At 56.3% G+C, this 24,516-nt stretch overlaps 1 protein-coding gene across 2 annotated transcripts in view; it reads right to left on the bottom strand.

Annotated features, from left to right (window-relative positions):
- The window catches only part of Adgrd1 (adhesion G protein-coupled receptor D1), a 108,917-nt gene that overhangs the window by 64,730 nt on the left and 19,671 nt on the right, over window positions 1-24,516 (bottom strand). For both annotated transcript variants that reach the window (XM_047561577.1, XM_047561578.1), the window contains 9 exons: window positions 22,797-22,976; window positions 18,254-18,508; window positions 15,769-15,830; window positions 14,932-15,087; window positions 11,652-11,711; window positions 9,170-9,287; window positions 8,515-8,625; window positions 7,721-7,796; window positions 4,964-5,105 (listed from right to left, as the gene is read on the bottom strand). In XM_047561577.1, the coding sequence (XP_047417533.1) occupies window positions 4,964-5,105; window positions 7,721-7,796; window positions 8,515-8,625; window positions 9,170-9,287; window positions 11,652-11,711; window positions 14,932-15,087; window positions 15,769-15,830; window positions 18,254-18,508; window positions 22,797-22,976 (1,160 nt within the window). The remainder of the gene's footprint in view (window positions 1-4,963; window positions 5,106-7,720; window positions 7,797-8,514; window positions 8,626-9,169; window positions 9,288-11,651; window positions 11,712-14,931; window positions 15,088-15,768; window positions 15,831-18,253; window positions 18,509-22,796; window positions 22,977-24,516) is intronic.

Below are 24,516 nucleotides of genomic sequence, written 5' to 3'. Positions count from 1 at the left end.
ACTGGAGGTTCGTCAGCGTGCTGTGTGTAATAGCAAGAACACAAAAGAAACCAGTTGCACAGCCACAGTAGGCTGACAGAGGCTGACAGAGGCGGACTACGATGCAGGCACGAAAATGGGTGCAGTCTACAGGTATTGGTCTGGAAACAATAAACCAAAACGCCAGAGCTGACTTGTGAGGAGTAGAAGGGCCAGCAGTCCCTTCTCAGAAGACAGCATTAGCTTCACGTGCAACAGGACGGGCGAGAGGAGGGCAGCGAGGGGCCAGGGTGGAAAGTTACAAGCAGGTGACAGGGAGTGTGGGTCCACAGCCCCTTGACAGACAGGAGGGGAGAAGAAGGCCCACCCGACCAGCAGAGGTAAACCGCACGGTGCCCAGAGGCCCGGGACCAGGTCACTCCCCCACCGCAAGAGGACACAGGGACCCGGGGCAACTAAAGGCACATTTCTTTAGACAGCCCAGTGGTGACAGTAAACCCAGGCAACCTCAGGAGGACTGCACCCCAAACCCTCAGCCAGCCAGGGGTCAGCGGGGAGGGCCTTGCACCTGGAGAGGAGGCCAGAGGTGGCTGCTCGGTGCGCCTGCTCCCAACACCTGCTGGGCCCGGCTCGTCATGGGAAGCCCGGCTGGTGGCGGTCCCCTGTCATCCTGTGGGCTTGGACAGGCGAGCGTTTTTGTACAGTGGCCATGAAAGGCTGATAAAGGTGGTCTATGACCCCAGCATGAAAATGAGTAGTCTACAGCTATTGGTCTGGAAAAGTCACACAAAAGCCAGATCAGCAGACAGTATGGCTGGCAGGACCCCATGCGGAACACTGCATGCCCACCTCCCAAGGGAAACCCCTGGAGGAGGCCCATCACAACAAACCAGCACACTGTAGGGACACAGCCACACGGATGTCCATGCAGCATGGTTCCCAGTAGCCACGTCGTGGAGTCAGCCCAGGGACCCGTCAACAGATGAATGGCTAAAGAAAGTAGGGTCTAAGCACAATGGGGTTTTACTCAGCCATAAAAAAGAACAAAATGATGGCTTTTGCTGGTAAATGGATGGAAATGGAGAATGTCATGCTGAGTGAGATAAGCCAGACTCAGGCAAGGGTCAAATGTTGTCTCTCATATGAGGTAGCTGGAGCAGAACAAAGTGGGGCAGGGAGAATCCCACGGAAATAGAAGGGAGATCAGTGGAGCAGAGGATGGGGTCCAGCGGGAGGAGGAGGAGGGGTCGGAAAGGGAGGGACAGTGGAGTGGAATCGACCACCTTAAGCCACGTGCACATGTGGAAATGCCACAGGGAACCCTCCTCTGTGCACATCTCAATGCACTAATTTAAAAACCATGAGTAGAAAGAACGTCACCGTGTATCCTCTCCGAATGGAGGGTTCCGAGTGACACTTAGCCAGGCGTTTCATAAGTGTGTGCACGTGTAAGCAGCAGCAATGCCCTGGGCCCTAGTGCACCCAGAATGACCACAGGCAGGGAAGAAGCATCTCCTCTCCTTCGCCACAGATCCTGAGAACAGTTGCCCTGTCTCCCTTAACTCTGACTTGGAATACTACCATTTAAAAGGCACGGGAAAGTGACAGTGTTTAATAGGACAAAACTGTGAACAACCAGATTACAAGTCACAGACAGACGCGGGCGTTCAGATGGTGGACGTGGGGTGCAAGGAGCATATTCGCAGCCGGGCATGGCAGTGACAGGCCAGGGCTCCCCTGGCAATCTCCAGGACACAGTGGGTCTTGGCCATCACAGCTGGGGGGAGGGGCAGGAATGCTGCTCAGCACCCTGTGGTACTCAGGCCAGCCCCACAGTAGAGCCCTGGCATCTCTAAGTCTCACCAGAAAAACCCTGAGCACGGGAGGGCGGAGCCAGTCCAGCAAGCACTGGACAGCAGACAGACCTCGGAGGTCACGTCTGGATCTGCCCCACGCCTGGGCACCATGGGCATGTGGGTTTGCTCCTGGTGTACCTGGCACGCAGCTCTTGGCACCATGCAGAAGCCTCTGCACCCTACTTCCCCTAGACTTATCCATTCTGTCCCAGGAGACCAAACATGGTTTGCTGACTTGAGTGACAAAAGACACCAAGGCACCAAAATAGGCCCTAAAAGGAGGCCTCTGTCTGCCCAGAGGGGAGTGTGTAAAGAAGCATCCTGCCCTGGGGGGCGCAGGAAAGCGGAGCAGTGGCCCAGCATGGGACAAACTAAATCCGACACCCGGAGCCAGGCCAGAACACATGCCGGCTCAGAAACTCCCTGCCCATTAGCCCTCAGCAGCCTGAAGGACCAGGTAGGCAGAGGACCCAGCACACTCAGAAAGGGCCTGGGACAGCAACATGGTCACATGTCCAGGGCCTTGGCAAGTCCTGGTCTTGCGATGTGTCCACCTTCATCCCCGGGCTTGGCTAGAAGCCCCATGGATTGAGCTGGAGCTCGTCCCGCAAGAGCTGGGATCTGCACCCCCTCTGTGCAGGACTAGCAGGCCCCTCAGCCGTGGGCTGAGACCCAGGCTCACAGGTCTCGTGGGAGAGAGTGCTGCCCCATGGACCCTGCTCCCTCAGAAAGAACAGGGAAAACGAGGGTGCCCAGCCACCTCCCAGCACCCTCCCTTCCACAGGCCCGTCAGGCCCAGCAACTCAAAGGCACAGTTCCAGAGGCCCTCAGAACTGTGACCCAGGCCCTGGAGGACGCCTGGCTAAGACGGCTTCAATTACTGTCCTCTGGACAAAAACCTCTCTTCAAGACAAGTTTCCAATTCAAGCATTTTCTTTGTTAAAAATAGCCTTAGTGACTGGCCACCAAGGCAGGGACAGTGCTTCAGTCTGCCTGCCCCTCTCTGGTTTCCAAGTTGGCACCTTACTTCATAAGGACCAAGATGTACAGGACCTCCACCACCAGCCTTGAGGCCCCAGAGCCTGCAGGTCCACGGCAGGGGTCTGGAGGCCCTGGGCTTCCCCAGGCTCTCACTGTTAAGGAGCCTCAGGACCAGGGAGGGAATATGCCCAAGCCCCACCAGAGCCTGGTCAGGCAGTGGGGCCTCGGGACACTCCCAGTTCCTGTGTCTGGAAGATTCCATGGCGACACTCAAGAGAAGAACATGCACGTTTCCCAAGTGTGCAGCTCTGCCCTGTGTAGTCTGATCTGCTTCTCCAGCCACATGGAAACCTGGGGCTCCGAGTCCCCCAGAAGCCGTCATTAGTCCTCCCATCAGGACTCAGCACACCAGCAAGGTGAACAGGCCCCAGCCCTCTCTGTCGGCCTCTCTGCCCCAGAGAGTTCCTGGAGCACCTGCGGCCTGCCCCTGTTCCCTGCACCCAGGTTCACTGCCCTCTGCTTCCTGGGTGTGCTCTGCTGGGGCAGTGTGCACACCTGGGGCCGCTAACCTCAGGCTGTGCTGCTCCCAGAGTCACTGCTCAATCACCCGGGGGAGCACCCACCAGGGCACCCTCAGGACCAGCCTGCATCAGTCTGCACCTGGCCGTTCGGTGTGCACCTTCAGAAGTGAGTCACACCTGTGTGTGGTCCCAGGAGAGGTGGAGGGGGCATCTGGCTGCTGGCCTTCATTTTCACTACCCCACCACGCAGCCTGAGGGTCTCTGCCTCTCTGCTCTTTGTCACTTGGCTGTGACATGACCACGGTTCAAAATAAGGGGAGCAGAAAGGAAGAGGGTCCCCCTGCACTAGCATGCAGCTGCCACAAAGGCCAGTACCATTCACCGAGACCAACAGCTTAGCATTCCAAATTCTGGGGGGCCATACACCCCGTGCACAGCCGGCCCAGCTGCGTGATGCCTGGGCTGGTTTGGAGCCATTTCCAGGTACAGACTGAGGGTAAGTGTGTCTTCTTTAGTACAACACCCTGTACAGGAGCAACCATGAGAAAACAACTGGGGAGTGGGAGTGGCGGGAACACGGAGGGCTGTGACCTCATGAGCTCACCAGCACCTCAGACTCCATAGCTCACACCAGCCTGAAACTACAGGAGGAGGGGTACATATGAGTGTGTGCCAGATGTGTGCATGTGTCTGTTGGGTGTGTGTGTGTCTATGTGTGTGCTGGGCATGTGCCTATGTGTGTGTCCGTGTGTGCTGGATGTTCATGTATGTGCTGGGTGTGTGCATGTGAGTGTGTCCATTGCATGTGTGTGCATGTGTGTGAGTGCTTGGGAACATCCCTGGCACTTGGCTGTGGCACAGCCTTGGCCCTGTGCCAGGCAATCCATCTCTGAGCCCTGGGATTCCTCCTCGCCTGCCTGCTCTGTCTCCTACTGTCCTCTAGGTTCCCTGGGCTGATCTACACTGGCCCCTTCATGAGGACAGCCCCACCTGGAAACCCGCAGCATCCCCATGTCCTTGGGGGCAGCATAGATGATGTGCCTGGCGTTTGGCTGGTTCTCACGGCTCCACGCTGGGCACACAGTGGTGCTACCTTGCGCAGCATCAGTGCCACATTTCAAATGAAGGGCATGTGAGAGGAACATGGTGTCCCAGGGGTGGCAGCGCTGGCACCACACCTATGCCGCTCCCGCCCACTGACAGATGGAGTAAGCAAGGAGAGACCTGAGGTTGCGGTGCTGGGCAAACTCGTCACACAGACCCGAGGCTCCAGACACTGGTCCTGACCTCCAGGAGTTCCCCTCAGACAAGTTCTGGACCTTGCTCATGACCGTCAAATGTGACACTGAGGGATGCATCTGTCCCTGTCCTCCAAAGAGGACCCTGGTCCTGACCAGAGGCACATCTGTGATTGCCGCACATGACTCTGTGCTCAGAGGCTTTGGGCCCAACCTCAACTCAGGCAAGTGACCCTGAGCACCTTCCTGAACTTGCTACTGCAGCTCAGTCACAGGAGCAGGGACTCTGCACCAGCACCACAGGGTCCTTCGTACAATCACCCCAATAGCCAAAGTTCCTCAGCACGAACCAGAGGCAGGACCGGATGAGGGGAAGTTGGCAACTCACCAGCCTGTGCCTGAGATGAACAGTGATGAGAGGAGCCCCTGAGAGATTCTGGGAGACGGTGGGTGGTGGGGACACCTCCAGGGAAATCAGGTAGCTGGCAGCAGACAGCAAGCAGGCTCTGCAGTTGGCTGCCTCGGCAATCCTTGGAGACAAATGGGAAATCATTAGGAAACGGCAATGGAAGGGCAGACGGCAGTCAGAGCCGGGCACCAGGCCTGCAGCCTCAGAGGCGCTGGCCCTGCTGGGTGGGACGCCAGCAGCACCACTCGGGCTGCTGCGCCCACAGGTCCTGGTGCTCACCTTCTGAACCTGCCTGCCGACTTCGATCCTTCAGCTCCTGCTCTGTTGGAGGTGCACCAGTGCCAGGAGGGGAGAGGGGCCCTGCCTCACAACACCCAGGGGTGCGCAAGAACAGCAAGACCCAGCCCACCTCGGGGAATCCCAGCCGCTGGGCTCGTGACCTTGGGCAGGCCGCCCGCTCGCCTGGGCTCGCCCTTCCCTGGTTAGGAAGCAGGGAGGTAATGACCTGGCTGGGCTCTGCTGTTTGCTCCCAGCAGCCACCGTTCCTCTCCCAGGAAAGCCTCCTCAGTTTCCCTGCAGGCGCCACCCCCTGCAGAGCAGGCACTTGGACTTGATACTATCACTGGCTCAGGAGAAATCCCTCCACCCAGGGCCGAGGCAGGCCTGTGCCTCAGTCCTCAGGCTATGGTGCCCGTCAGGGGTGAGCCACGACCAGAAAGATGCAGGAGTGCAGCAGGACTCAGGTGGAGAGCGCTGCGTCAGTGTCACTTCACTAGCCATCAGCTCCGAGGGGCGGGGCCAGGGAGGGCTTAAAACCAGAAAGGGAGGGGCTGAGAAGGGAGCCCACCCTAAGAAGGGCCTAGAGATGGAGCCTAGTAACACCGACTGGCTGCTGGGTCAAGCTGATCCCGAAGCCAATGTCTATGGAACTTTCAGCTCACATCACCCAACAAATTCCCCTTTTGCTTAAGGCCATTTAAGCTGTGTTCACTGTCACTTATAACCCAATCTACAGAAGCCTGACTAGCACTGGTGGTACTGGCCTCATGGAGTAACAAGGCTGAAGTGACATTCAGGGCCAGGAGCCTGGTTGTAAGTTAGGGAGGTGCTCGTGTCCAGGTGTGGGGAGTGCAGCCGAGGAAGGCCCCTGGAGGGCACCTTTTCAACTCGTGTGTCCGAGGTTCCTGTTCACCTTGCCCCAATTCTGGCCCTAGCCGGAGATCAACGAGGATCTACTGCCGGAATCTGAATTTCAGACAGTTACACTAGAATGGAGGATGGTCACCTGGCCACCTCTGGACCCTGAGAGCATCCTGCGTCAGGCTCAGGCACTGGCTGAGGATTCTGCAGGGACCACAGGCATCCACCCACAGAACTCTCTGTGGGGCGGTGACAGGGTCCTGGGAGCTGTGGGCGCCCACCCCTCTCTTCCCTCAACTGGCTTTCCTAGTAACTAGATCAGGGTGCTGTGTCTGGTGACCTGCTGGGACAGAACTGGTGAAGCTCCTCCATGCACCCTGTACCCACCCCAGGTCCTGTAAAAAATGTCCCACTTGACTCCCTGAGGAGTAGCCTCCAGGAAGCACACGGGATGATTCCTGGAATCATGGACACGGAGTTCACAAAGATGACACCCTGTGGAACCAACAGCCTCCAGGGGGCCTCATCAGGACAGTCTGCAGCCAGGAGAGTCCTTGACTTCCTGTTCTAGCAAATGACAACAGACGGGGTCCTCTGTCTAACAATTCCACATGGAAACGTCACTGACCCAAGCCAACCATCCACAGGACCACAGGAAAAAACACAAAGAAAAAGCACGGAAGGAAAGCCTGCATCCCACCATGCCTCCACGGCAGCCCCAGGAGCCTTTGTGACCTGACCTTCTCCATCGGGGACCAAGGCCCTGCCCTGTGCTGTGCCTCTTGCAGGGCCCCTGGACACCATGATTCTCAGATCTGTGACCCCCAAATAGTCTTTGCCCTTGAGGATTTTTGCCCTTGGGAATACACAGTGTGTGGCCCCCAGTACAGGCAGGTCAGTGGGGTGTCACAGGTGAATCAGAGCAAGGACAGAGACCTGGCTCCCCATGCCAGTCCTGTCCTGCAAGGCAGGTCCCACCTGCCTGGGTCCAGGTGCCAGGCAGTTTCTTCCTGAAGAACTGCACCAACTCATCACAAACCAGGGAGGAGCACCCCTCCAGCAAGACGCAGGGAGCAAGGCCGTGAGCAGGCCCCGGACAGCCCCTCTCACCAGCACCCGCCTCATGTGCAGCACTGGTGGCCATCGCCATGGGACTGAGCCCCACCAGGGCTCGGAGCTGATATGATTTTCTCCCTGCTCCCCAGCTCCTCAGCACAGAGTAGGCACTCAGTACACAGAGAACCAGCGAATGATCTGCCCAGGGCAGACAATGACGGGAGCAGGTCTGCTGTCCTCCTGCTGCAGATGTGCAGACAGGCCCAGAGAGGCTGGGTCACTCATCTAAGGCCACACAGCCAGGCCCAGGTGGGGCTGGCAGTCCCCAGCCCATGCTCCTGCAGGACTGCCAGGCCCCAGGCAGGAGTCCCTGCGCTGCCCACAGGGCCATGGCTGGACCTGACTGATAGTGAACCAGCAGGCGCTGGTGCCCAGGGCACTCTGACTAGATGGTGGTGGTCAGGCGACGGCATGGGGGTGTTGCCCAGATCCACCACCCAGCAAACGAGCACCGGCTCTGCTGTGGACCCCGAGACTCACTCTGTGCTGGCTGGCTGGACGTTGTTCAAGTAGTAGTGCACGGAGTGGTAGAGCAGGCCCACGATGGTGGTCCAGGCTGGGGACAGAGCACAGGTCAGACAGGGCCAACGTTCCAGGTGTGGAGAGAAGCACAGAGCCCCCGCCCAGTCACAATGCAGCCCCTCATGCCCTGGGACCTGGACGGCTCCTGGGGGACAACGGGTAGGGTCTTCCAAGGCCAGGAAGCTGCAGCCGTGCAACTGAGTGCTTAACTGGGACAGGGACTCTGGTTCTGTCCCCAGACAACCCCAGAAACGTAGATGCTGAGCTCCCAGGGAGAGCTAGGCCTGCCAGGGAGGCCACAGACCCTTTAGGGGTATGTCCCTGGACAGACCCTCCCCCGGAAGGCCCCTGAGGGGAGGGAGGGAGATGGCCCTCGCCATTGACACTTGGATAACCAGGCCTGAGCAGAGCTGGGAACAGGAGAGTCCCACAGGGAGGAACAGGCTCACTTGAAGGCAGATTCCCAGTCTCCATCACTTCCAGTTGTCAGTGGCTGGCATGGGGTTAGCGCTTGAGGGACACCACAAAGCTTGCACTGAGGGTGCCGGAGCACACCCCTTGGGTACACCCCTTGGGCACATCCCCTGGGCACTCCCCATGAGCACATCCCTTGGGCACACCCCATGGACACACGCTCTGAGCACACCAAGCTCTTTCCACAGGGCACTCAGGAGCCCTGGACCCATCAGCAGCCCCCACAGGACTCTGGATCACCCCTTGGGCTGCCCAGAGGGCCTAAGCACTGCACCCACCTGAGCTGCAAAGGGCCTCGCGGGGAATCTGGATGTAGCTCTGCCCATGGGCAGGGAAGCGGTAGTGAGGGGCACTCAGCATCCTGGGGAGGACCTTGGCCACGGAGAAGTCTGTGAAGAAGAGGAAGAGGAGGCGGGAGCTGAGCAGTGGGCTCGCAGCCTGAAGAGGGGGGACATGCCACCTGCCTTCCCCTTTCTAACCCAGCGATTTCCCTTGGGAGTGTCACTGCCCTTAGGAGACGTGGCCTCAAGACACAAGGGCCAGAAGCAGCTACTGCACAGGCGGAGTGCTCCAACCCAGGGGCAGGCAGACCTTATGCTGGGGCAACACTCCCCCCACAGCCCTTCCTCTCTGTGTCTCAGCAAACTCACAAAGATGCAAGACCACCCACCGCTGGGTGGCTGACCTTCTGCAAGCCCTGAGGTCCCACGACTGGCATCAGGCTAGCACATCACTCACGGTGTGCACATGGGCTGAGGCCCACCTCCACCTGCCTCTAACCTCACGCTTCCCTTCAAGACACAATCTGGCAACGGAAGTGCAGTGTAGGCAAAGGTGGGTTCGCCACAGCTCCCGGTGGGCATGAGGCTGAGCACCAGCCCTGCGTCTCCCACCTCCACTCACACGCCCACCTGGCCCTAGGACCCCAGCTACCTGCCATGGAGGAAGATCCCATGATGGAGACCTGGGGCTCACTGGCGTGCAGGTTGGAGGATACGTGGCCCATGACAGCATCGATGGTGTCAATCAGGCCCAGCACCAGGACCTTGTCCTGTGAACAACACAGACATGAAGAAGCAGCAGGAGACAGGCAGACTGAGGACAGACACTCATGCTTCCAGCTTACTCAGCCGAGTGGCCATACCTGTCACCCCCACGATTAGGGAGGCTGAAGTGGGAGGGTGGCAAGTTCTAGGACGGCCTCAGCATCTCAGCAAAGCCCCATTTTGGAAAGCTAACCACGCTGCCTCACCATGCTGTGAAGAGGGACGAGCCACCTGACTCTGCCCCCTTCAGACTGGACAGTGGCTGCACCCCCGGCCTCCAGGGCCACAGAGCAGGAACATGGCACCAAGCTGGCCCAACACCGAGCATCAGCTCCTGGGGACTAGGAGGCTCAGACCCCTGGTCCTGGCTCCACTCTGAACCCTCCAAGAGATGCAGCAAGTCCCAGATCTGCCCCTTCCACTCCAGGGGGAGGGGCCGACACCCCAAGTCCCCTCTGGCACGAGGACACCAGCAGTTCTGGCCCGCTCTCCATGGGGGCAGATGGCCGGAGAAGCCAGCTCCCCGAATCACATCTGGCCTCCTGAACTTGCCCTCCAAGAGCCCTCTGCGCTCACTGGTTTCACAAGGCAGGGAAGAACCTGTGGACACTGCCCCCAGCAAGGTGAGGCTCTCCTGGTCACGCGTACCTGCTCCAGCTCAGGGCACGTGAACACCTGGTATGGCTGCCGGTCCTCAGGCACAGGGCAAGGAGGAGGGCCTGCCTCGCCCTCCCTCGCCTGGCAGCTGCTCTGCCCCCCCCGCCTCCCCCTCTTTCTGAGAAGCATCTGTCTGCAGCTAAGCTCAGCATTCTCAAACACACGCTCCAGGAGACCCTAATGAGCTGGAAATGGAACGCTGAGGCCAATTTTAGACAATTTCTCTTAGGCTCGTGGCCCAGTTACAATCAGTCGAGCACAGTTAGGCACGTGAGAGTCCGTGTCCCTGGCACCAGCCCTGGTGGGGCGCGGCCGATGCGTTTGCTCTCTGATGCACGTTGCTGCCTGCCTGAATCCAGGACGTTCATAACTATTCATGGTCTGCAGCAGATTCACATATCTTGCGGCACATTCTTGCGGCACATTTTGCATTCCAAAAGAGTTAATTTAAATTGATACAGAAACTCCAACTGTCTGAGTCCTCCATGGGCTCCTCTCTGGATTCCCAGGGTGCAGTCTCATACACCAAGTCCCCTTGAAATCGCCAACCCCGCAGGGCTGTGCTCTTTAAAAAAGAATCTGCTTCCAGTAAGATGGCATTGGTCTTCCATTCCTGACCTTTTCCTCCCTTTGCCAATATTAAACACAATCTTATTCCATCGGAAATTGTTCAAATGAAGAGCCCATGAAATGCAAGCCCTGGTGCAATCTCATTAATAAGCAGAGAATGAGATGTCACTCTGCCTCTCTGGAAAATGCTTCCCAACATTTCTAATGATAAGGCTTCAGGAGAAGGAGCACTTCAACCTACTGGTGTGGCCGGGCCCGGGCCTCCTCCCTCCTCCACCACACTGACAGCATTGGAAGCCATGTGCTGCAGATAGCAGCGGACAGGCAGAGGCAGGGTCCAGAGTCACTATGTGGGATGGAGGTTCCTCAGAGCCCCCTGACTCCGTGTGCCTGAGGAGCTGTGCCAAGCCGCTGCGGTGTGGGCTCTCTTGTTACCATAGCTCAGCTTGTCCCATCCTGACTAGCATGATGTTGCAGAAGAATGCTCAGCACCTTGGAACACATTCTTGACAGAATATGGAAAAAGCAGGTGAAACCAGATATACACTGCTTGTGGAATGTGTATGGACACGCAGGTATGGAAAACCAGTCTGCAAGGACATCTGCAGGACCCAGCGCCTCCCTCCTGGCATGGGTATCATCTGCACTTTCCAACTTCTCCACGACTACCTGTTGAGTTATTTTATTTTAAAATAAATAAAGTCAGTAGGTCTTTTGGAAGCAAAATAAAAATGGCTCTACCTCCTCTGGATTCATGCCGAGAACGAGAGCTTCTCATTTGACACTTTTACCCTGGGTGTGAGCTGCTGTGAGCGGCTGCTCCCCTCAGTCCAGAGGTCTTTCAACATCAAACATGACTCCTTTTGCTATTCCCGATGCAAAAGTGATGCCAAAAAGCATATCCGGTCCAATACCAGCAAGGGACAGCCCTCGAGAAGAAACTGGCTGCTTCCTTCCTCAGAGCACAGGACCTGCACACAGCAGCCCCTGGGCCTCAACAATGCATCCAGGCAAGATGAGCTCACGTGGCCCAGATGTATGGACTACACACTGCCCCACCCCTGTGGACGTGAACTGGTCATTTGAGGAAGATAAAACCTCCCCAGGTGTGTGTTTGAAGATCAGATGTTCTCTGCCCTTACCTCTGACACGTCGGTCCAACTAGGCAGTAGGAACAGCTCGCCCACGGTGTTCAAGAAGGTCTAAAGGGAACAAGAGGGCACTGCTCAGCATAGACCCCAGCCTCAAGTCAAGACCATGACTCCCCTGTGGCCCCTGTGCATCTCCGATGACCACTGCCTGGGTTTGCACGCAGCAGGGAACAATCCGAGCTCACATTAGTGTATTAAAGCATCAGGCTCTTCTGACTTGCTTGGTATCATGGCCCTGTAAAGTCCATGGCCAGCTTGGGGATGTCAGATTGGACACTGCTCAGTGTGGCCCAATGCCCTCTGCAGATGCCAGTTAAATTAGTGAATTAATTAAAAATCAGGACCTGGATTATGCTTTTCTTAGGGTGAGAAGCCAAACAGATGCTAACCCACTTGTGTTAATTGGAAATAACCTCTCCACAAAGCAGAGGGTACTCGGGGCTCCGTGGGAAAACCGACCTAAAGACACGTTTGGTCTGGCTCACTATTGTTCTAAATTAATGAAATTAGTTTCTAACGTTTCTAAATTGAGAGACTTAAGTGAAAATATGTGGTTTTCCTTCCTCCCTTGAAAAATGCAGAAGTTTGGACACCGCTCAGCCAAGTTCCCACTTAACCACAATCCACGAAAGCTGAGCAGAGGTGCTGCTTAGATGGGCAGGGGTCCCCAGTTCCCCAGTCTCCGCCTCCCATGCTACCTCGCACCTGTTTATTTCACCTGCCTCCCAGCGTAGACACCAGGATTATACTTAGAGCCTGAGCTAAGTGTCCCAACTTTCCTGCAAACATCATTTCCAAAAAAGCCACCCTGCTCCTATTCAGGGGACACAGCATCAAAACCCCACTCTTTCATTCTATGGGACAGATGCTTATTAAGACCCTGCAGCGCAAGCTTCCAGAGTTAAAGACACACAGAGTGGCCTGCCCTCACTGGGCTGGAGCAGGGTCCAGACCTGTCTCGAGGGGCCAGGTAGGAAAGAGTTCCAGCTTCACAGGCACACATCCGGGCTGGGCTCGGAGCACAAGCAGCCGAGACATCAGGAAATGGGTGGGCGTCTGTGCCAACAGAACTTTACGCATAGAAACTGTCAACGGCCAGATATGGCCTGGGTGGGTAGTAGGCACAGTGGGCTGGTTCCTGACCTACAGCATCTCTCTCCCCTGGATAGAAATAAACAAACCACGCTTGTCCTTTTCAGGTTACCAAAAGCCACATTTTTAAAAGAAGAACCTGGGAACTAATCGTGTATCTGACTTGGCTCAATCTCTGCACAACTCCATTTTCTCAGCATGCAGTACCCTCAGGACTGCGAACCATACACTTCACAGCTGCATGGGGCCCCAGGTTCCTCCGTGACCTGCAGTCACCACACCTCCAGTTGACAGGAACCACAGCGCAAATGCCGCTCAAATGCTCGACAGCACGTGTGACTGGCGGCCCCCCTCCCACACAGCACAGGAAGAGACCCCTCACCATCCTGTGTGATTGACAGGCCATAAGCCAGGACCCCACAGGACAATGTGGCCACTAAGCACTTACACCTGTCACTCCATCTGAGACTGGTGGCGTCTGGGGTAAATCTGTGTGATTTGTCTCCAGGGCACCAGAGACGGGCAACTTGACCCTGATCCACACAGGGATCTCCACCCAGGCGTCTCCACCCGGGCCCCACGGCAGCATCCATCTTGGAGGCAGTTTTCATTCGGTCTACACATGATTTTTGTTTTAATGCTGCACACTTGTTTACATTGTGAGAATTCTCATTGTAAAACTCCAGGCAGGGGCTTCCCTTGCAAAACCAGAAGAGGTGACGCTAAAGGTTGGAATTGGGTGACTGCAGATGAGCTGGGGAGCTGTCCCGCCCACCCTACTGCATCCTTGTCTTTAATTGTCTGGTCCTTGAAGCCACTTGAGCTTCTCTGGCTTGTGAGGTTTAGCCAGGGGGAGAAGGAAGCAGAGCAGACAGGAAGTCGGCAAGCTGGAAATGGAAGCGCTTCCTAAGCAGACCTGAGCTCAATTCCACCTTCCAAATGCACCCGTGAAAGGCATGGAGCCACCACACCGCATGTACCCCGTCCCCACCAGATGTCCCCAGCCCCACACTGGGCTTGGCCTGGCCCTGGTCCTGGCTGGCTCTGCTGTCCCTCGTCACTCCTGTCAGCCACATGGCAGCTCCTCTGGCAGCTCTGAGGCGCTGCCGTGGCGGCTCACCTGCCAGTCACCCATCTGCCTGCTGTCACCGCAGTGCCTTGCGATTAGCAGCAAGCAGGTCACAGGGCTGGGTTCTGTGTTCCAGACCCGTCTGGAAAGCACACAGACTGCTGGAAGGTTCTGAGGAGGGCCTCTCAAACCAGCTCCCCATACAGTTCTCAGGACTGGACACGCCCAGGCTGCAAGCCCCATGGAAGCAGGGCAAAGCTGAGTTCGACCCTCAGGAATCCCAGGCCAGGTGGAGATGGGGCTACCCAAAGGCACTACTAACTGGCCAGCCTGCTCATGGGTAGGTAGTGGGGGCTAATTCATCAACTGGTTCATGATCAGGGTTAACTCAACCAGCACAGCAGGGCTGGGGATATAGCTCAGTTGGTAGAATGCTTGCCTCGCAAGCACAAGGCCCTGGGTCCAATCCCCAGCACCACAAAAACAAACAAACAAACAAAAAACAACAACACAAAAACCCAGCACAGCAGGTGCTGAGCAAACCAGTGTCTAAGTGATGGAAGCACTGCGGAGTTCCTCCTGCCCTGGACACCCCGAGCAGAACCCCAGCTGAGCGCCTACTGCACACCTCCGAGGACCCTTTGTGGGAACCACTGCCACAGGAGGGCAGGGCAGAAGCACCACGAGCGAACGTGCACTCGGCACCAGCTGCATACAAGGCACCAGCTGCCACAGTGACCCCCTGTCGCCCAGCTCAGTGCACAGGAGAGGGGTCAGTACTTATGAAGTGCTTCCTGCATCCTGAGGAGTTCACTGGGCGCTGTGGGTGACCCTGGGATGCCCACGGCAGACCGTGGCCTGCAGCCCCAGCTGATTCAGCAGTCGACAGGAGTTCAGACCCACATGTCTCCAAGGGCCAGGCCGGCTCAGGAAATGAAAGGCAGAGCCCTGGGGCTGCCCACAGCTGTCCAGAGCGGCATGCCACCGGCTCGTGGTAGGAAGCGTGACATGCAGGACTGACTTCATGTGAAAGCGCCTGGTCTCTGCGGCAGGCTGTGGTGTGGCCGCGCGCTGGCCCGGGTCCACCACACACGGGCCTAGAGTGCTAACCTCTGTGAGGGTCAGCGCTGTGTCCTCCGAAAGGGACTTGTTGGGCAAGCCACAGGACACATTGTGAAGGTAATTCAGCACGATTCCGGGTCTTTGGAAGTTCTTCCTCTCCTCTGTCAGGTTGGTAATGATGGGGTGGTAGGCGTCAGTGGGCATCTGAAAGAAATTGGCCACGTGAGCCTCTGCCGAGAACAGAAGCCACACGGTCTGTTGGAAGCCCAGGGGCCCAGCTCTGGGCCGCAGGCGTTCTGTTCCACGATGCCCATGGCGTGGTCCTCCCACATGCCAGGCCCCTTGGTGAACTGTTGGCACGTGTGAGCATTTCACCCCCACAGCCTCCTTCTGAAAGAGGACCCTTGACAGACGAAGCTAAGCACAGAGAGGCGAAGGTGGCCCAGAGACCAGACCTGGGAGGATGCTCCAGAGTCAGCGCTGTTAGGGACGTCTGGGAGCAAGGGAAGTTCGTTGGTGACAGAGGCTGGTTCCAGAGGGGAGCGCTCAATACCAGCTGAGCTTCCCTCGGACAGCAAAGAAAAGGCACAGAGGAAGCTGAGCACGGCACAGAGGCGTCTCCCACTGCCAGTAGAGAACCTTGGGGCCATGGTCTCTGAGAGTCTCCATCACCATTTTCAGCATCTCAGTGACTGTCTTCCCCTCCATCACCATGAGCACCGAGAGCGAGGCCCAAAGTTGGCTTTCCCTGTGTCCAGCATTTCCTCCCAGACACTACACTGCCACTAAGCAAGAGCCCACGTCATCTAAGGGAACTCAGCCCTCCCGGCGTCTGGCCCCCCCAGATACATCACCCAAGGGGTCAAAGAAAGTGCACCTGCTCACCATGGTGTCTGCTGTGGGCGTCATGGAGAAGCCTGGTGTGGAAGTCGACCAAACGTGTTTTCCTAGAAAAAATAAGTAGCGCTTATTAAGGACCAAGACTGCGCCCCTTTTCCCCAAGGAAGGTCTGCCTTGGTTCCCAGGTTTAGCAGCTTGAGACACAGTGGATGGGCAGGGGCGCTTCCAGGGGGACGGCTGGGAAGGTGATGTCCACCTGCTTAACAGCGCACACTGCCTTTCTGTTTGTATTCTAAATTGCTTTTGATCACCCTTCATGCAAGTCTTCATCTGAAAGGACAGTTTTATGCAAGGCGTCACTGATTTCAAAGACAAAAGAATGAAAAACAGGCTTCAGCTGCACCCACTAGACAGACAGGACCCTGGTGCTTCATCTGAGGAACGAGTGAACCAGGACCTCAGGGGCGGGGGGCGGCTGCCCCAGGCCCTGCGCTCGAGCCTTGACTTATTGAGGACCTTCAAGACTCAGGTGACCAGGCTTCGTGGTCCTCCATTCCCCCACTGCTTCCAACCCCAGCACCTCCTGCTGGGGACAGAGCACTACATGTTTAACTTCACTGCTAGAAAACACCTCGAGGTGGCTGCAGGTGACCTGAGCAAGTGGGGTCGTCGCCCTTGCTGGCTGTGTGAACCCTTGGATTTGGGTGGGGCCAGTGACTGGTGAGGGCAGGTGGCCACTCACGGGAGACCCAGGCCCCAGAACCAACCATATTGTTCTCCAAGCAAAGTGGTGTTCATGGCTCAGGTGCCAAGGAGCCCCAGAGCGGCCACATCAAAGTCCCATTGCACCCAGGTGAGGTCACAAAATGAAGGGCAGTTAGTCAGTCTTGCAGAGCTGGGGGTGGGCACACGCCCGTCACCGGGCTACTCAGGTTATAGGCAGGAGGATGGCAAGTTCCAAGCCAGGGACAGAGAGACCCTGGCTCCGCATAAAGAAGGCTGCGTGCGGCTCAGTGGCAGAGCCATCGCCTAGCACGCACAAGGCCCTGGTCCCATCCCCGAATGGAAAAAGAAAACCAAAGTCTGCAGCCCTGCCCACACCCCTCAGAGGCAAGCGCCTGAGCAGAGGAGAGTGGGGCTCAGCCTTGTCCTCAGCCTGGCTCTCCCAGTGACCCTCACCCTGTGAGTACATAGCCTTCTGTTTCCTCTGCTCCTCTCCAGAGGAGCTGCCACCCATTCTGGTGGCAGGGGTGTGGGACCCATCCAAGTGCAGAGGACTGGGGACGCCGAGACAGGACACGACCACGAGAACGGTGACCTGCAGCTCAGAGTGACCACGCTGCATCCTGGCAGCAGGCAGCAGGCCAGCGGGGCCCTCTTCCGCTGGACACTCCGCGGGGCCTCACGCCTCTCCTGTGCAAGGGAGGGAAGGCCCCTTTCCTTGGTGGAAGCGGAAGGCGGGCTGTGAGACCACCGTGGCGCCGTCAGTGCCTGTGTGGCACCCGATTCCTCTTCCGAGACCCGCACCTTGACTGTCCCCTGGGGTCCCCTCTCCTGTGCTCTGGACGAGGCTGTCCGTGCTGCCATATCAAGGGTGGGCTGTGCCCAGGCAGCGTTTCCCACAGCCCCACCACGGTCCTGCTCACAGATGGCACACGGATCAATTTGGCCACTGAGTCAGGCCAGCCTCGCTGCAGGAGGGGTCAAGAGCGGGCAGCCCCCTCTTCAGCCGAGGTTGCTGGAGGGAGACAGGCCCACGTGGTGCCTGGTCATTCTAAGTGAAATAAGCGGCATGTTGCTTGTGGGCACCATGAAACTGGAGCTGTGAGGGATGGAGAGCTGACTGTGGCCGGAGCAGAGGCATGGAAGCTCCGCCACGGCCAGCTGTCTTTCACGGCCCATCCTGCTGTGTCGCCAGGGCACCCTGGCGGTGGGGGTGGGCGCTCTCCTCACCCACGGCACAGAAGAGGAAGTGGTGACCTGCGAGACTAGGCCTAACGCAGGGGACTGCTGCTGCAGAGGCCGGTGGGGAAGGAGGCCGCCTAGGGGCCAGAGGGTCCCTACGCACTCTTACCAAATGCCACAAGATTGTCCACTTACAAAGCGTTAGTTGATACTATGTGCATCTCACCCAGTGTTCATGGCTCATCATGGCAGAGGGAAGAGCTGAGCCCAGGTACACAGGCCATTGCTCTGAACGACTACTCTGCGCCAGGCAGGAAGAGGGCATCTTTGGGGCTCCAGGAGCCCAGCAAAGAAGGCAACATGTGGGAGGCATTGAGTGGGCAGACACACTGACGTACGGAACACGTGCCCTCCAAAGCCTCCCACGGCCACCGCCCGCGCGCCCTGGGATCCAGGACAACTTGTCTCTGCGTGCCTCTGGTAAGTGGCTGACCACCGTATCTTAGGGAGCAGGTGCTCTAGCAAGTGCTGTGCTGCAAAGCACTGAACACCTCACACCCGCGACGGGAGCCGGGCCCAGGGCACCCCAGGGCAGCGCAGGCCTGCCCGCGCCGCGGCTCCTGACCTGTGGCAGCCGTGAAGTACATCTCGACCTCGTCTGGAGTCAAGGCGCGTTCCCAGATGATGAACTCATCGAAAGCCCCGCTCTCGTAGCGCTTGCTCTGGTCCTGCTCAGACCCAATCACCAGGTTGGCGCTGGGCTCGCCGTAGGCGTGGGACACCTTCCCACTCGGGTCAGAGGTGCTCAGCGTCCCGTTGACATAGACTTTTAGGCCCTCCTGGGATTTCCACGTAAACAGGACATGCGTCCAGTAGGGACCTGGAAAGGCACAGAGACAGCCATCCTGAGTGCCGCGCAAACGTGCCCGCGCACGCAGCTTCCTGGTGGCTGAGCACACCCTGGGCCCCACGACGTCACTGCCCCTCCTGGTGGGTCCTGACAGAGGCCACCACAGACCTGACCCTCCTCAGCCCTTTAGAGCACAGGAGAGAAGCTGCCTTGCTGCCTCCCTCCCCCAAATTCCAAAAGCGGTTCCAGAAGGCTGATTATTTTAACACAGGAGTCACAGATTAAATGCTCACAGACGAAAGTGATAAAGTAGCTCTAAAGGCAGGACTTGAGCACCAGCCAATCAGACCATGAGCCCACTTGAAAACCCACCCTGGTCAGGAACGAGGCCAGATGTCATCCCTGCTCACAGCGTCTTCAACACCATGGGCAGTGCTGACCATGCAGCAGACAAAGAAAGAGATAAGATACACACGCACACAGACGCACACACACACACAAACGTGCACACACACAAATACACACAGAAACACACGAACACATGCACACATAGACACGCAAACACAAACACACATGCACACAAACATACACACACACAAACACACAGGCATAAATACACACCCAAACACACACACATGCACACACACAGACACAAACACACACGGGTTAAGAGGGTATGATAAGGTTATCTTTGCAGATGGCTTAACTATATGAAGAAAATCCGAAAGAATAAGAATAAAGAAATAACCTTCTGAAACCGATATGTGATTATAGCCAGATCAATGAATACGAGGTTAACATACAAAATCAAAATTTCTATATGCCAGAAAAGGACAAGTGGGATTTAAAATTTAAAAATACCATATCATTAACATTGGCACTTAAAAAAAAAAGAGAGAAAAGAACAAGAAATACTTCAGTGTAAGTCTAACAAAAGCTGCATAAGATCTGAGGAAAACCACAAAAGGCCAATGAAAGAAACTAAATAAGAATTAGAACAAATAAAAAAAAATTACTTTTTCTAAAAAAGAACTAAATAAATAGATATCCCATGTCCATGGATAGGTGGACTCAATAATGTCAAGATGTCGGTTCTCTCTGTGTGGATCTATAGATTAAATGCAATTCCAATAAAAACCCTAGCAAATTACTTCACGGACAGCAACAAACTTATTATAGAGGCTTACATAGGAAGGCAAATGCCAAAAGAGTCACGCACTATCAGGGAGGAAATCATAAGCAGGATGGGCTCTTCCTGCCTTGGAGACTCAGTAAAAGCCGCAGCACTCAAGGCCAGGTCATGCAGGATTATGTGGGCAAGGTAGAGGGATGCACCAGTGGATAGGGTGGATGACCCAGAGCCAGACCAGCACTGACTGTCCACTGACACTCGACATAAGGGCAAAGTCAATACCCTGGAGCAGAGCTGGCCCTTCCAACCAGTGATGCCAGGCCACTGGACTCTCAGTGACAGAGTAAAAATAAAGAAACCTAGACACACCTCTCACCATGGCAAAATCAATCCAAGAGGCACGGCAGGCCTAAAAGGAGAACGCTAAGCCGTGGCACTCCTGGAAGATGACAGCCTGGATGAGCTCAGGCCTGGCAATGGCTGTCTAGCTATGGAACCAAAGGCACAATCCACTGAAGATGCGACCAACGGGCTGGACTTCACTGAAACTTTAAGACCTCTTTCTGCAAGGTAGGGTTAAGAGAAGGCCAGCCACAGATGGAGAAAATATTTACAAAGGACGTAACAGACACTGCCATCCAAACTACACAGCTAGACCTTGACAAGAAGAAAAGAAAGAGCCTACTTAGACAGGCGCAAGGTCTGGGCAGATGCCTCCTCGACCCCACGGGTGTACAGCACCCGGAGTGGACCCAGGTGAACTGCGGGCCCTTGGGCCCACCAGCACAGCCAGTCCCCTCTGGGGAGCAGTGACGGTGGGAGTGCCGTGGGACAGGAGGTGTGTGGCCCCCTCCACACTTGGCTTTGCTGAAGATCTGAGAGCACTGTGAACACAGAGTCCACTTAAAACAGCAGCAGCAGAGTCACGGAGAAGCTGGGAGAAGGCCGGGTGGGACCCTGCTTTCCCTGGGGACTTGGTTCTGGGGCACAGAAGGGCGAGGGTGACTGCCACGGTAGGGGCAGCCCCAACACCCCCTGTGCTGCACGAGAACAAAGGCCCCATCGCCACTCTTTATTTCCAAGAGAAGTTGGAAAGTCTTAGTTTTAAAATTAAATCACGAATCATGGTAAGAACGTATACAGAACATTCTTTAAAAATATTACCCAGGCAACGCCAGCATGGGACTGTAGAAGCCCCTGAAGACCCTGTTCAGCCCCAGCCCTGGGCATCCGCCTTAGCTGTGTGACAGCAGCCAACAAGGTGGGTAGACGGCCCCCTGGCTGCATGGGGAGCACCACAGCGAGCCTGTGGGTGCCCCTCCCTGGCACAAGGGCCGTGCCCAGTCACAGGAAGCTGTGTGAGGCACAGAGCCTCCACCAAGGCCACTTTGCTTCCCTTTGCTTCTGTTAGCCTGTCCCGTGGACTTCTGCTGCTGGAGTCACGCAGCCCTTTAAAAGAACACATGTCCTCGCGCCGCTCCTCACAGACTGCCTGTCACTTACATCATGGCTTCTTGTTCTGATAATCCTGAGCCTCTGGAGAACACTTGGATCCCGAACAGGCCAAAGCATTACTGCCCTCAGGTTCGAAAGTGAGAAGAACAAGTTCCTTCCAAGAACAAATGAAGAGCATATCGCTCTGCAAGGAGGTTTTCAAGTCCCATTTCCCTGGGGGATGACTGAGTTCATCTTCACGTGCGTTCAAGTTCAAGGTACCTGATTCTCTGTCCCGCCAGCCCAAGGGCACAGAGCTTTGAAGCCCAGACAGTGCACAAGGTTCAAATAGTGCTGTGGGGTGGGGCGGGCACTGTCTCCTGCCCTGGGGATCTGAGAGCTAATTCAGAGTGTATGCTCCCCACGTTCCCGGAGAAGAGGTGGAGATCCAGGCTTGGCTTTGCACCCACAAAGCAAGGCAGAGACATCCAGGACTCTGCGTCCCTTGGCCCTGGGCCCCTGAGGCCTATGCACTCCCTGGAAGGTCGGTCTCCCTGGTGGCTTGGTCTCCTTGTGAAACAATTCTGTTACTTGCATTATAATAAGGAAACTGAGGCAGCCGGTGGCACAGTGAGGTGCCCAGATTCACACAGCTACAGGCAGAGTCTAGATCGGGCCCAGGATGCCTGGCTCCAGAGTCAACTGGGCCATGTGTCCTCCCCAAATGGGTCAGACAGGGTTCCCCTTGAAAGCCTCAAACGTGTCATTTCCTGTGGGAGGCCACTCTGCTAGGTCTTCCCTCAACCTCAGCCCTCCCTGAATGCTGCCCTGAAGTCCTCCAGAGCCCAGGTCACCTCTTCCCTTCTCCAGTGTCCACTTCAGGCCCTCTCCAGCCTTCCCTATCATCCCGCCCACACCTCGACCTCAGGCCCTGCAGGTGAATTCCATGAACAAGAAGCTGAGAACCCTCCAGCAGAACCCCTGCGGCTTCTCCCCCCAAAAGGAGCTTGACCCTTCTGCTGACACCAGCCCTCTCCTCCTTCACCAGGGCCACTCCATGCCCAGCGCCCCACATCCTCTCCCTGCCCCCTGCTCTCTGAAGCTACAGCCTCCACACCCCAAACACTTTTCTCAGGGGGTGGGGGATGGACCCCTGCCCTCAGCACGCAGCTTTCCATCTGGGCCCAGCCACAGGCGAGCACCTGCTGCGTCACCCCGCCCTGGTCGGAAACCCAGGCTCTCACAGCCACGTGACTGTGACCGCAGCGAGGCCAGCTCGGGGCGGCAGGGCCCAGGTCTGACCTGGCAGCAAGCCACATGTCAGAGGCACACCTGACCTCCAAGTCACCAGCCCAGGAAGCCCTTGAAGAAGGAGCTCCTGTGGAGAAAGTGTGGTCAATATGCACAACGGGGTCTTGGTCAGCCCTACAGAAGAACAAAATCATGCAAGAAAATGGGTGGAACTTGAGAGCGTCATGTTAGGCAAAATAAGTGCTTTCTCTCCTGTGGAAGCTGGAGAGGGGACAGGAAAAGAAAGGTGGGGAGGGGGCTCAGGGAAACAGAAGGGAGGTCGGTAGAGTGGAGGGGACCAGGGGAGGGAACAGGAGGTGGGGGAAATGCTGCGAGCTGGGCTGCTGGGTTACACTGCAGTGTGTGTGTGTGCGTGTGAGAATATGTCGCAGTGCATCCCGTCACTGTGCGTGATCATGAGGCACCAGCCGAGGAGTGTGGGGAGCGGCGTGTGACACTCACCTGGGGGGCTGAAGGTGGCCTCCCACGTCATGGAATTCTCCCGTGTGTACAATTCCACGGAGCCTCTGCCGCCTGTGGAGCAGACTTTGAACCCGTCAGAGATGACCTGTCCCCCGTATGCAGAAGGGACGGGTCTAGACTGTTCTCCTTGTGTCTTCCAGAAGAAGGAGAATGTGACCCCTGAGAGAGAGACAGATGGGTCAGTAGAAGGACGAGGAAAGAGCTGCAAAGAGCCAAAAAAGCACCTGGCACTCTTAGACACCATCTGTTAGGGCTCACAGGATGCCAGGCACGTTTCTAAGGGTTTTATGTGAATTGTCTCTTTTTCTTTTTCTGGTTTTAATGGAACCTAGGGGTGTTCTACCACTGAGCTACACTCCCAGCCCTTTTTATTTTTTATTTTCAGATAGATTCTAAGTTTTTGAGACTGGCCTTAAACTCCTGATCCTCCTGCCTCAGCCTCCCAAGTCACTGGGATTACAGACGTGCATCTCCAAGCCCAGCTGAATTGACTCTTTTTAGAGTGCAGTAACCCTGCTGGTACCCCCTTTACACAGAGGAAGCCACGGAGGCCAGTTTGTCCAAGACCACCAGTCCAGTGGCCAATGGAGATTGAAAGTGGCCCAACCAGAACTATAGACAGAAGCACACACCAGCCTGGGCTCCTCCCCTCTGTCCAGACACATTGTGTGGAACTCCCCCCAAAATCTCCTCCAGAAGTGTATTTTCAGAGAAAGGCACTATTCCATGCACACACTTATCAGCAACATTTTTAACAAGTCAACCACCTGTGAGCTTCCTCCCGAGTCCATAGAATTTTCCACACCGTCATTTTTGTTTCTGAGCTGCGCTACATCCTAAACAGGACTCACAGCTTTTTTAAACAACCCCATCGTCGAGCCTTAGGGTTTTCTTCAAATTTCAGAAGGAATACTCCAAACAGAACTGGAAGCTGACTCTTTTGCATGCCTCAGAGCTACTCCTTTAGGGTAAACCCCAGGGGCTACACCGGAGCCGGAGGCCTCTCTGCTGCTCCTCTGCGTCCAGGCTCCTCTGCCCGCCTGCCTTCCTGGGTGTGCGGGAACACGGCTGTGTGGCACATGCGTGTGTGCCAAGCTAGCCACCTGCTGCACTCCACGGCGGGGGAACTGAGCTGCCTGCCTGGTCCTTCCTTCCCTGGACGGCACCGTGGTGACAGACAGTGACCTGCCCAGAGTTCATCCAGCAGGCCAGGCTGGGCAGAGGGTGCATTTGCCCTAGGCCTTATTTACATAAACGGCAACAAAGTTACTTTAGGTCTGACCTCAGATGAGGTTGCAGACGGGGTTCTGAGAGCCTCCGAATTCACGTGACCCTGGTCACCTGTGTGGAACAGCGTCCTCGGCTGCCACCCTTGGGCAATGCCTCGTGAATTAATGTGTCATGTCCAGGCCTCTAAAGGCCTGGGAGGGTGGCCTGCACTGTGAACGTGTGGGTTCAAGCTGATGCCATTAACAGAAACGTGGAAAACAGCACAATTTTTATCACCCCGGCTTGGAATTTCTCCACTGAATTTTTTCACAGAAGAGGTTTTGATTTAGTGTTCCCAACCAAAGAAATGATAAGCCTGCGGGGGGACAGGCACGCCCATTATCCTGATCTTCTCAGCGTCCGTTGTACACATGCAAGGAATGTCGCACTGTGCCCGTAAATACATACTTCTGTGGTTGGTCAAAAACAA

Source organism: Sciurus carolinensis, chromosome 8, assembly GCF_902686445.1.
Source record: "Sciurus carolinensis chromosome 8, mSciCar1.2, whole genome shotgun sequence".
Lineage (NCBI taxonomy): Eukaryota > Metazoa > Chordata > Mammalia > Rodentia > Sciuridae > Sciurus > Sciurus carolinensis.
Note: the sequence above shows the minus strand (reverse complement) of the source record. Positions and strands in the feature narration are given on the sequence as shown.